Genomic DNA, 13,457 nt, shown 5'->3' with positions numbered 1-13,457 from the left:
TGATGACTTAAATATCATAGAGGCGGCCGATGTAACTTCCTCCCTCTTCGCAGTAAGAGGAAAAGCGGTAAACAAACATTGCAATTATAAACATAGCAAGCTGGAAACAGCTATATTAAACTGAAAACATGACAAAAATTAAAATGTCAATTATTACATCGGGCCAGGCCAGGGTTCTTTCTCGCTAAATTTTTGAAATAACTATATATTAACGATGTATGAATGACAAACTAAGGAATACTTGTCATAAAATAAATAATTTGGATTAAAAAAAAGAAGGCAATGTATGGTCATTGCAGAGCCAGAGCGTGCCTATACGCCCTTTTTAATCTTACCCTCTGCGAGTCCGCAAAACCGCATCAGTTTATTTATATTTAACAGACTTTTCCAGCGATATTTTGTTGTGTAAATAAATTTATAATGATCATAAAAATATGTAGTCTATTTAAACATTAAGAAAATGTGCGTTTTTTTTCTGCCAACTGAGAATTCGTTATAAAAGACAGGCTTTTATGCAGACATCGTCACAAATGTTATCACACAAAACGCAGGTCGGGCTTCAATACCCGCGGACCAGTTCGGGTCGGGCTGGACTTTTTAGGCCCGATTTTACATCTATCTTAAAGTCTTGATGAGCTTAAATTGGCTGCAATTACGAAGTCGGGAATGCTCCCTCCGGGGAAAAAAAACACGATTTGAGCAACATTATGTTTAACAAACTTTTCCAGAATTATTTCATTGTGTAAATGCATTTATAATGGTCATACAAATATGTAGACTATTTAAACATTAAGAAAATGTGCAATTTTTTTTCTGCCAACTGAAAATTCGTTACAAAAGACAGTTAAGACATCGGGAACGCTCCCTCTGGAACAAAACGCAATATAACCAACATTGTGACAGCCGATGCCGACCAAAAATGACGTAATATCCGAAACAGATCACCAATGGACTCATTTGAAGTACATGAATGGTGGTCTGTTTTGGTGTTCCACAATACTTCTGCCTGCAGGGTTTTCGTTCCACCGCCAAACGGACGCATTCCCGATGCAGAGGTGGATGGATTCTCCGTTTTGCCAGTTGTGGTGGTTTGGCAAGCACGAGTTGCATTTCGATTTGTAGTGCAGTGCATCGTCAAAATTCTATGCGTCATCTTCGTTATGGATTTAAAAGAAAAAAGAAAAAAAAAGAAACTTTGTCACGGATATAATTTAGGTTGCACTGAGGTGTTCTTGAAAATTAAGACCACGGTGAAAAAATTCCAGACTTACAACAGCTAATTTAATACTTTTAATACCTTTAATAATGGAAAACTAAATTTAATGCTTTTTTAAATACTTTTAATAACCCGCGGGTACCCTGGTTATTGCAAACAAAGGGTACATAACAAAGTATTGAGATGAACTTTTGGTATTGACCAAATACTTATTTTCCACTCTAATTTGGAAATAAATTCTTTAAAAATCAAACAATGTGATTTTCTGTTGTGTTTTTTTTCCACATTCTGTCTCTCATGGTTGAGGTTTACCCATTTTGACAATTACAGGCCTCTCTAATATTTTCAAGTGGCAGAACTTGCACAATTAGTGATTGACTAAATACTTATTTGCCCCACTGTATTTTGGATCAATGTGATAAGATAGAATCAGATTTGCTTTTAGGGAACAGACGTGAGCTTAGTTTACAACATCATGAAACCACAGATGATAAATTGTGAAGAAAATTGTGCAGTACTTTGGTGTAAGGCCCTATCTGAAGTGACTCACTTTACATGCATAAAAAAAGTGTTTTCAGCCACAGGGAAGGCGGTAGTGTATTTACACCCTGTGATGTCAACAGATGCTTTTGACTCCTCACAAATGATCACTTTTACAAAAAAATTTCACCATTTTGACTGCACAAAAATCAGGCTTCACTTTCTTTGTATCAGAAAGTTGAATTATCGACTCGAGTATAACAATACAAAATATGAAGCCTACAAATTTAGTCAAATAAAAAATACAGAGCAACTTGTGACAAAATGACAACAGAAAAATGACAATAAATGTTACTTTTTCTCTGCACTACTCTTAGTATGGAAAATAGAAGGAAATCTATTGATGCCAAATAAATATGTGATGGGAAAATGGCAATGCAAGCTAAATCAGGATTTTTTCTGAGCTATTCACAACACGTTAATTCAATCTGAACATGAAATATTAATTAAAACCGTTATGCTTGCTCACTGAGCTGGAATAACCAGCTCGAGGCAAATGACATTTTAATGTTAGAGTTACAGCCGCTGTAAGACCTTGTGCCTGCTAGCTAGAACTTGACTCAATCGTGCTATTGCAGACTGAGGAATTATCCCTGATATATATACGGTGTATAAAAAAATAAAAAGCGTTGGCCTCTACAAGTTGATTCACTGTTACTGTATACTAAAATACACAATATATAAAATAGAAAATCCGTGATGGAAATGAGTAAAGATACACCTGAAACTGAGTAAGTTAGCACATTTGTAAACTGCCCTTATCTTCGCTGTACCCCAAGGCTGCTTAAAGATAAAATACAGTAGAAGAACAACAAACTTGATCATATAATTGCATAGATGAATCAATTCAAAGAAAAACAACCATTACATTGGCAAAGATATGAGAACAAATAATTTAATAAAGCACTTCTTTTTTATCATACTGTTAATGGCAACAAAAGACGAACCTCTAACGTATTAAAATTCCTCATGAAAGATGACTTGATGTCTTGATTATACAGTACTAGAAGTATGGCCCGGCGTTGGCGTGCATACTGCTTGTGCTGGGTTTTTGGGGCCAAGGTTTGTTAAATCAACGGAGAAGAAACCTCAAAATCAGAGCTTCCCCATCATTCTTTTTTCAATGTATGCTTGATGGATTTATCGAGCAGCAAGGCACAGCATTGTTCAGGGGGAAAAGTGAAAATTGGCATTTTCTATGCGAATTTTTAGAGTTTCGATTGAAGTTTCCGCACTAAATGGCGGCCAACAGAGATCAAACCCATCTAGGCCATGTCCACACATAGCTACCTCGCAAAAAGAACTTTTTCACACACAAACGCACATTTTGGGCATTAAAAACGAGGGTTTTTAAAAACTCCGACCTAAGTGAAGATTTGCGAATTCTGCGTTTGATGGGTCATCATGTGTACATTAATAACCGGAGGTTTGCATTTTTACAGTCAAAACGTCACTGCCTGCGACTTTTGTGTTGTTCTTGATGAATGGGGAAAAATACTTAAAAAAATAAAATAAAAAAACCCTGCTACATGTGGACATGGCCTAAGAACACTCCCAGACACATAAAGTACAACAGTTTAAAATTCGTCAAAAGGTTTGAGCTGTACCCAGGCCCAGGTCTCCAGGGGCCGGGTGAGTGGGGGGCTATAAAAGCATGATTTACGATGAGTTGCGTTTAAGCAGGTGCACGTATTGCAGTGAATGGATAACAGTCAAATCGTTTTTCTTTGGTCACAACTACAAAACAGATCCTTAATCCTAAAGTCCTTAATCTCCACATAACTACAAAATCCTCGAGATCTCGTCAATCTACTTGAGCTTGACTAAAATCAGAAAAATACTTATTTGCAGAATGTACAAAGAGATGTAGAAAGAGAGCTTGGGTGAATTGGGTTTAATGCTACAAAAAAAGAAAGAATGACCATCAAAAACATGTAAAATTTTGACATCTCCACTTTTCAAATTTCATGGTGTATTGTACTTCAATGGCATACGTGGGGAGATGCTGACTAAATAGAAGGTGGTTCATCTCCAGTTAAAAAAAATGCAACATTTGCACATTTATACAACTGTGAGCCGTGACAGCAAAAAGAAAAAGAACTGAGGGGTAGGGACTTCACGGATTTTTTTTTTTTTTTTTTTTTCTAAGGTGACAGTTGGTGAGAAAAAAACAACTTTTGGCGCTTTGAACACTGAGATGGCTCCAGGCATTTCAAAATCACAACGGTCGTCCACATTTTTGCACAAAAGAAAAATATGTAATATGGAACAAAATGTTACGATATTGACTCACCATCACTTCCATATTCTGCTGTGGTTCCTGGAATCCGTGGACCGTCAGCTTGCGCAGTACTGAGGAGGGGGGAAACACATTTTGTAACATTCTGAATGATTTATTAATGATACTGTAGAACTCAGGATTTCCTGGGAATTGGAATTTGAGGATATTTTTTCCCTCTGAACAAAAGATCAATTTGCACAACCCCAAGAGCTGTTTTGTAAGTGACAGTGTTTTATAATTTGAACATTTTTATTCGTCATTAGAAGTTCCAATGTACAGTGGGGAGAACAAGTATTTGATACACTGCCAATGGGAAAACCCATTGCCAGTGTATCAAATACTTGTTCTCCCCACTGTATAAACAACTTGATTTTTCAAAGTTTTACAGGGAACAAGTGCTGCCACAAAAGGTGAAAATATGATTGATGCAAATGACTGATGCACACCCAAAAATGTTTTACAACTACCGATTGTATTAGCTTTTTCTAGATAAGGAAAAATTAAGTTTCCAGTACAGTTGTCCGATATTATCGGGTAGCCGATAATATTGACCGAAGAAAGCATTCTAAAATGATATCGGATAACCTCAACATAGGTTTTTCATTATCAGTTTTGGGCCAATATGCATATGGCAGTACTGTCATGTAGGCCTGAACGATATTGGAAAAAACTATTGCTGCGATTTTTGGGGGGTTTGCGATATTATAATGCGATATTAAATAAAAACTATATATATATATACAGTGCTGCTCGAAAGTTTGTGAACCCCACAGCGATGGTCAGATTTTTTGTAAAAAAAACTAAAATAACCTTATTAAATGTTAAGTTATACCCAAATCCACAATACTGACATTCCAAATAATGGACTGAAACAAAAGAAATAGTTATATTGTCATTCTTTATTTAACAAAAGTGGTTGATTTAAGAAAAACTCAGATATCATGTGTGCAAAAGTATGTGAACCCCTTCAGTTAATAGGATATTGCGCCTCCTTTTGCAGAGATTACCTCAACCAAACGGTTTCTGTAGTGACTAATCAGCCTCTCACATCTACTTTGGGGGATTTTTGCCCATTCTTCCTTGCAGAACGCAGTCAGTTGAGAGAGGTTTGATGGGCGTCTGGCATGAACTGCTCGCTTCAGGTCCCGCCACAGCATTTCAATGGGATTTAGGTCAAGACTTTGACTGGGCCAGTCCAGAACACGAATCTTCTTCTTTTTCAGCCATTCCTTGGTTGTATTGCTGGAATGCTTTGGATCATTATCATGTTGCATGATCCACCTTCTGCCAAGCTTTAACTTCAAAACAGATGGCGTCAGGTTATGTTCTAGGATTTGACAATATTCCTCAGAATTCATGATTCCCTGGACTATGTGGAGTTGTCCAGGTCCTGAGGATGAAAAGCAAGCCCAGATCTTGACATTCCCACCTCCATGCTTCACTGTTGGGAGAAGGTTCTTTTGGTGGTATGCAGTGTTGACTTTTCGCCAGACATGGCGGTTTTGGTTGTGACCAAACAGTTCAATTTTGCACCTACATCAGTTGATGAAAACTCTTTTTAATTTAGTCTCGACAACACAACTGTTAAAAAAACAAAAAAAAACTACTGAATTGATTGATTAGGAAATCAGGTTGAAATAATAGAAAATTCCAAAATGTTGAGGGGGTTCACAAACTTTTGAGCAGCACTGTATATACACACTTTTTTTTTTTTTTTTTTTTTTTGTTAAAAGAAATTTTCACTAGATGACTTGAATAGCTGTTTGGAAAGACTTTGGATGACTCACAATGACCAGTGTACAGTGATCCCTTGTTTTTCGCGGTTAATGGGGACCAGAACCCGCCGCGGTAAGTGAAAAACCGCGAAGTTGCGCACCCCGCCCCCCAAATTTTAATTTTTTTGTGTGTGTGCTCAATGTATTTATTCAGATTTAGCATTGGAAAGAGATACACATAAGGCATGTTTTTTCTCACTTTTCCCCCAAAGTATGATTTTTTAAAATGTATATACATATACACACACACACACACACACATATATATATATACACACACATATATATTATATATATTAATAAATGGTTTTAAACACTTCAAATGTAATAATTATGATCAGTTTTAAACATAACTGTCCAACCAAATCATTTTTGAACAAGAATAAAGTACTGTAGTAGAAAAATGCTTGGCTTTATTAAATACTTCTGTTTATCTACCTTAGCTGTGACTCTTGGTGGACATGTAGAAATTACAAACTCCTCATGATCACTTCTGGCATTTAATTTATATGTCTCAAACGTCTCCACACACACACACACACACACACACATTCCAAAGCGGCTTCCTTGCAGAAACTGTTTAACAAGTTAAACGATGATTGACAGCTGCTGCGCTGTGATGTCCGCTTCTTTGGCCAGATCAAAGATACCAGCATCGTTAACTTTAATAAGCAAGTGCTGCAGTGACTGTGAGGTTCAAAGAGCTGGGAAAGGGACGGTGTGAGGCTCTGCAGAGCAAAAAGCAGGGCGTACGTGGATTAAAAAAAATAAAAACTATCGCACGTCCTTGCCATGGGACTATCGCGCACGCACACATCGCGATGGCGCTGTTTAAACGATATATCGTTCAGGCTTACTGTCATGACCACTTATTGCCTGCCTGCGTTTTTTGTGTTTTGACACCCCCTGGTGGCACTTAGGTATGATTAGTTTTGAAAAGTTCCAGCACATCCTGCTGGCGCAATCATGTCGACGAGAGCTCTTGGCAAATAGAGCTAAATGGATGAGCTAACATCTGTAGGTAGCAGTTCTTGGAATCTCACCACGTTGTTTGTGCCTGATACAAGCATCACTTGTAAGTTATATTCTTCCTTTGTTTTATATTCATGAGCGCTGGTTAGTATATTGGAGATGTGTATATTTCGTTTTGTTTGCATTTGTGGTAAAATGTGGTTACATTATTTCATTACTTGCAAGCTGTACTACCAGTTGCTATTCAAACTGACTTCTCTTTAGTACCCGACTTGTTCGCTATCTGTCGATTTGTGTACCCACACACACATTGAGGACAGAATAAGTGCCTTATTGGCACTTTACATTTGCACTTGATTCACAAAAAACTAGAGGTGCACGATAATCATCGGTCTGATAATTATCGGTCCGATAATAGAAATTATGACGTCATTCCAATAAATCCATTAACATTATATATTATCGGGCCTTGTAATATTAATTTTGGCATGTGTCGGTGGACTGGGATGTGTGCGTTTGTTCCCACTCCTGTTTGGCCAGTATGCAAAGTTTTGTTACTGTTCTAGAGGCCTTTTTTTTCCATAACTGAGTGATGAACCTTACTATGGCAATTAGCAAATGTTTGCATTTTACAGTGTTATGTTTACAAGTTATTGAGAGGTCTTTTGGTTATGGATAGGCTTGCTGTCCTATAATTGCCAGGTTAAGAAAGTTGTTTCATGGACCAAGATAACAGAAGTCTCCTCTCCTGTTGCACCAAATGTTTTATCTGCTGACAAAGCACAATACCTGTTGGGTTTATGTTTGTTTTAGTTCTTTTATTGTTCAGGGGAACACATCGTCAAGGATACTGAATGATTGATTGTGATTGACTCAAATTATATTTATTTGAAAAAGTTAATATGGGCACTTTATTTGAAGTCAAAACGGTTCTTGTCTTTGTTTTGTTCATTATAATAATGCTCATGCCGTCATGAAAATTCTGGTTAGATCAAAGGCAAATCTATGCTGAATCCACCACTAGTATTTTTGACCTACAGGTCAAACTCAGGTGAACATACTTTGAAAAATTATATATTTTTTATATGTTATCATATTGGTATGGGCCTTAAGGAGCAGGAAGTTATCGGTATCAGTTTCAAAAATTGATATCGTGCACCCCTACAAAAAAACGATGTTTGCACTATTTTGATTACAACAATAAATATAGCAGTGCAAAATAGGCAATTGTTCTCTTATTTTTCAAAGAATGTTTATTTGGAAAATATTAAAGTTGTTACATCAATCATTATTAAAGCATCCATTGGGGCATCACAATACAACTATCCATAATATGTTTAATCCACGACAGGATAGGTAGCTATCGGTTTGATATCGGCATCAGATTTTTGGAGTTCGACAATATCAGGATATAGGTTAAAAAGTCATTTTCGGACAACCCAAGTTACCAGAATATTGATTTTGAAAAAATAAGTGCTCTAAGTACATCTTGACATTTCAAGAAGACTGTCTACTTCCATCACAAGCTAGAAGGACCTACTCCCCAATGTACACCACTTGTTTCTCAATCGAGATGCATCACTTAAACGTAAATTAATTCTTTCAGTGCAAGAGTTTTATGAACACAAGATTGAGAGATTGTTGGGAAGGTCTTAGGTCCTTTTGAAAATTCAGGGCACTATGTAAAAGGAGTAGGTCGATATTAAAAATGTAGTTGCTGGGAAAGCTACTGTTGAGACGCAGGTAGATGAATGCTTTGTTGACTGTGCCGAGTTGTAGATGAAGAGAATTGAAAAGGAGACTCCCATTGGTGCAAGCATATTACTTAGTGGAGGAAAACAAATAGCAGCGTTCCCTCAGTAGTGAAACAGGAAAACTAATGACAAACGGACTATGGAAGCAAATATTCTGCTTTATTGGGAAAAGGCATTTCGTCCATATGCATGAGTTTTTGTGCGATGAGCACATTTTGAAAAAACTAGTATTTTCAAATTTAAAGATGGTATAACTAAAGCCTCATTTTTTAAGCACCTAGTAGGGAATAGGGTCATAGAACACAGTAGATTATTTTAAGGAAATGATACCTTTGGACCATCCTATCAAACATAATTATGATATGATATAATGGCAACATTTTAGAATTTAAAAAAGTGGGATTCCCAGTGCACAGTGCTACAGGTGTGTTGTGTCAGCTACCTTTAAGAGACAGCAGTGTTCGTTCTAGCGATGCCATCGCTGTTGTTTCATCGCGGGCACAGATCTGCTGGAGGAAACAGTCCGTGTGGTGGCTCCACAGGGAACACGCAAAGCTGTAAATGCCCGATGCCAGCTGCCAACACGCACACACAAAACAGTCAATCACATGCTGATCAAATCATTCTGGACCAGTAGACACTTTCAAAAACACGCCGGTGAGCACAAGAAGTGAATCCATTTTCAAATAATATTCACATGGAAAAAAAACATCTATGCCAAAAGCTACAATAGCTATTAAAAAAATATATATATATATATATACTGGACTGTCTCAGAAAATTAGAATACACAATATTCTAATTTTTTGAGACAGTCCTGTGTATATATACAGGACTGTCTCAGGAAATTAGAATACACAATATTCTAATTTCCTGACTGTCTCAGGAAATTAGAATATTGTGTATTCTAATTTCCTGAGACAGTCCTGTATATATACACAGGACTGTCTCAAAAAATTAGAATATTGTGTATTCTAATTTCCTGAGACAGTCCAGTATATATAGAAGAACAACACAAGTAGGAAGCAAATAAGGAACTTAAGAGTCACAGCACAAATTTAAGTCTCAATGAACTGGTTATTTCCCTTCCTCCCATAACATTATTTGGGCCCCAAACCTATCACATTTTCTCTGGTAAGCCAAATACTCCAGGAGAACAAAATAATACAATCAAAGGCAAACAAAAGCACTGCTGGTCCTTTTAACAGTGCAGTACATCGTGCAGCTCACTACCTCAGCCAGCCAGCCAGGGCACAATAATGAGCTTTGGGTTTTGATTTTCATACTAATGAAAGGCTACACACATACTCAATATGGCGTAGGACTCGGGCACTGTGTAAGACACACACACACACACGCAGAATCCAAGTAGATACAAAGAGGCTTTTAAACACAGCAACATGGGTTAATTTCTGGAAAACATGACCTTGCAACACATTTCTCTTTTAATTAAGTTTCTCCAAAGGGCAAAGTTTTATGCTAGTTTAGTGTTTTTCTCCGGAGGTTGACCTCTCTTTCCACGATGGGTATAAGGATACAATGATCTGAAATGATATATCGATTGGTTAAGCAACTATCCAATTGATTGAAATGTAAAACATCGAACAATGCAGTCTTTTATGCATTGTATTGTAAAAAGTATGTGTTTTTTTTTCTTCATTTTAATGTTTGAAATGTTTCAAGCAACAAAATTGGGGGAAAAAATGTCAAAATTAGATTTTTTTATTGGCTTTGATGAAATGTAATTGTGCTCATTGTGTAGATATCATATTAAATCCATCAAAGACCTTGGATTAAATCTAAATTGAATTGTGGCAAACTTAGTGGTATGGAAAAATATCATATCGTTATATAAAGAATTGATATCGGATCGTATTATCACGAAATTGGCGATTTACACCCCGAATTTCAACTTATGTGGCAGTAAAAAATGTTACCTCAAACATTTGGCCAAGGTCAGTTTAATTTATTATTCAACAGGTTGGTTACCAAGAGTCTGGGAAATATGGAAGCTCTGCTGTAAATGAGAGAATCACCATTTTTGATCAGTATCAACTATCAATTCAGATTTGAAAGGAGTAACTAATCACTACTAGACCCCGTTTGAATGTGGTTTGAAAGTTGGTTGCAACGGTGTTCCACTTGTACATCATCAGTCACAAACTAAACTCGTCGTAAAGTCATAAAAATTACAAAAAATATTTATTTAGGTGCACTTTTACATTTGAATGTAAATTTCAAACCAATGAAATTCAAAATAGGACTCACTAGTTTTCATTGACGTAACTCAAGATAGTAGCAGCAGAAGGAATTTTTATGTCTACACAACCATTTTATCAGGCAATTTACAAAAAAAAAAAAAATGCATCCAACTAATCATGAGAAGCTTCATCATGCAACAAGACTGAAGTGACCCCCACAACAAAGGACTTTATGAGGGGGAAAAGTGGATGGTCTTGGATTGGCCAAGTCAATGCTGACCTTACAACAAAAGAACATGCATTTTACCTCCTGAAAACGAGAATGAAGGGAGAAACCCCCAGAAACAAACAAAAACAAAGAAACAGCAGTAAAGGCCTGGAACAGCACTTCTAAGACAAATGCAATCACCTGGTGAGTCAATGGGTCACAGGCTCGATAAAGTTGTTGCATAAGGGTAATGCCACAAAATGTGAAATGTTATTCACTTTAATTTAATGTCTGTCACAGTACTTTTGATCACTTGGAAAGTGGGTGCGTTCAAACGAAAGGTAATATTACAAGGGTCTACCTTATTTGACACTCATTTAACACTCTTGATGTAAAAAAACAAAGTAAAAGCTTACATCACATCACGGTTACCTCAACATCACTTGTACTTAGTACCCCCCCCAAAATTGACACCAGTTAGCAATAAAAGTGTTAGCCAGTAGCCACACAGATAACACGTATGATTGTATCACCACTACTTCGCATGTGCATATGACACTGACAGGTTGGCTCTGATTGGCAGGAAAAGCTGCGGAGAGGAGGCGTTTTTGTGACTAAAGTACGAAGCCCATTTCACATATACCTGAACATCGTTAAGATCCTGGGATTTAAATGGGTAGCCCTTGTGTGTGAAAGCAATTTCCCCGGTCGACTGACACTGAGATTGCGCGGACATTTAACAGGTCGCATCTTAGTATTATGTCCGGGACTTTCCGTGTGTGAAAGCATGCATTTGATTCCAGGGTCACAGCACAATGGCTGATGATGTAAATATCATGGCAGGCCCATTTCTTCGCAGTAAGACGAAAAGCTGTAAACAAACATGGCAATAATTAACATAGCAAGCTGGAAATGGCAAAATTGAACTGAAAACATAACGGAATTTAATTGCTACTGGATCGTAGAGCTGAGGAAGGAAGTCCATCGTCCATCTTTGGATATGTGTCGTTTATTTTGTTGCTGATGTTAGGGTCCGCAACTGCGGAAACAAGGTTGCACCTCGAAGCATAAAACAACGGAAGGATGCGTTCAAGGGTTTTTGAAATGCAAAAATACACGCGATCACAGTAAAGGTGGAATAACACAATGGGTCCATGACAGTAGGTGGATGGAGATCAATAATACCAACCTAAGGGGTAGGCAGAGAGCCGATAAGACAACAAAACATATACACTCAAATACCAGCACAACGTAGGGGATTTCAAAACAAGGGCAGCAGACGAACAAGCTAGCAAATGCACGAAATTCAAGAGTACAAAGTGTCGAATGGCCCCCGGCAAGTTAATACAGTATCTTGGCACCCTCTCTTGGATTGCATGGGCTTGAATACAGTCTTGATGAGCTGGAATTGGAAAAATCCAACTTTCAAATAAAAATGTGGCAAACACCTTTACAAGGTGATCACGGTGCACATTAAAAATGCTATGACAGAAATATTTAACAATAAATGAAAGGAGACCCCATAGAGAAACTCGCATCCAGTGCTAATCACAGCCTGGGGTAAGTATATGTCTAAAGTTCAAGTAAAAAAAGACAGAAAATCTGGAAAAGATTAGAAGGATGTGGATATGTAGGAAGCTTTCAAAGCTGAGGGAATATAGTGGTGTTCTCGTTAGTCTGTTTGATCATTTCTTTGCCCTAAAGCCATGTTTTATTCTTCAAGTCCATCTTTTTGCTGTAGTCTTATGTTCTTAAAAAGCCTGGATAGCATTAAACTTGGATAAACATACACAGAAAAACGCAGACACCCGTACACCGAGACAAAAACAGACACCATCAATTGTGCATGTAACAACACACTTATGAGCAAGTTGATGATGCTTCCATACATCTTTAATCTAAAGTCAGCTAAACAACATCACCTATCGGTGACACATGGTACTGCAAATTCCAAATCAAAACAAACCACAAATTTGGCAAAGGAAGAGGTAATGATTAAAAAAAAAACACACACACACAATTAAAAATACAAAATCTGTACACAAATGAGGTGACGGATGACTTACGTCTTGAAACAGCCGCCTGTCCTGTGCCAAACGTTTTGACGAGAGTGTTTTGGTAACGTGATAGAAGGTGAGCAGCGCTCTGTGTTGCTGCAGGCCATCCTGGCCCTTGACAGACTCCAGCAGAATGGGGATGAGCTCCGGCCATTGCCGGGGGCAGTCTAGCCGGGCTACCTTGGCTATCAGCACCGCGATCTGGGTTGCTATCTGTTGGCAAAGCACACACAGGAAAAAGAATGGCCATAGGCAAAATAGACTGCAGAGTAAGGATGTTCGAGTGAATTTAAAAAAACCTGCAATGAAAATAAAAAATTAAATGAATAAAAATGATTGAGTATGTGCCAGATAGAGTTTTCATGAGTCTGTTTGTCATTATGTCATGAGCAACAGCATACACACATAATATACATACTTGAAAGCTGAAAGGTAAGGTATTAAAACGTGTTT

At 37.4% G+C, this 13,457-nt stretch overlaps 1 protein-coding gene across 1 annotated transcript in view; it reads right to left on the bottom strand.

The window, feature by feature from the left end:
• Positions 1–13,457, bottom strand: part of ipo11 (importin 11) — a 194,575-nt gene that overhangs the window by 151,642 nt on the left and 29,476 nt on the right. Inside the window, exons 5-7 of the mRNA XM_057833064.1 lie at positions 13,014–13,217; positions 8,981–9,113; positions 4,050–4,108 (exon numbers count right to left, since the gene is read on the bottom strand). Coding sequence (XP_057689047.1) covers positions 4,050–4,108; positions 8,981–9,113; positions 13,014–13,217 — 396 coding nt within the window. The remainder of the gene's footprint in view (positions 1–4,049; positions 4,109–8,980; positions 9,114–13,013; positions 13,218–13,457) is intronic.

Source organism: Corythoichthys intestinalis, chromosome 3 (genome assembly GCF_030265065.1).
Source record: "Corythoichthys intestinalis isolate RoL2023-P3 chromosome 3, ASM3026506v1, whole genome shotgun sequence".
Lineage (NCBI taxonomy): Eukaryota > Metazoa > Chordata > Actinopteri > Syngnathiformes > Syngnathidae > Corythoichthys > Corythoichthys intestinalis.
Note: the sequence above shows the minus strand (reverse complement) of the source record. Positions and strands in the feature narration are given on the sequence as shown.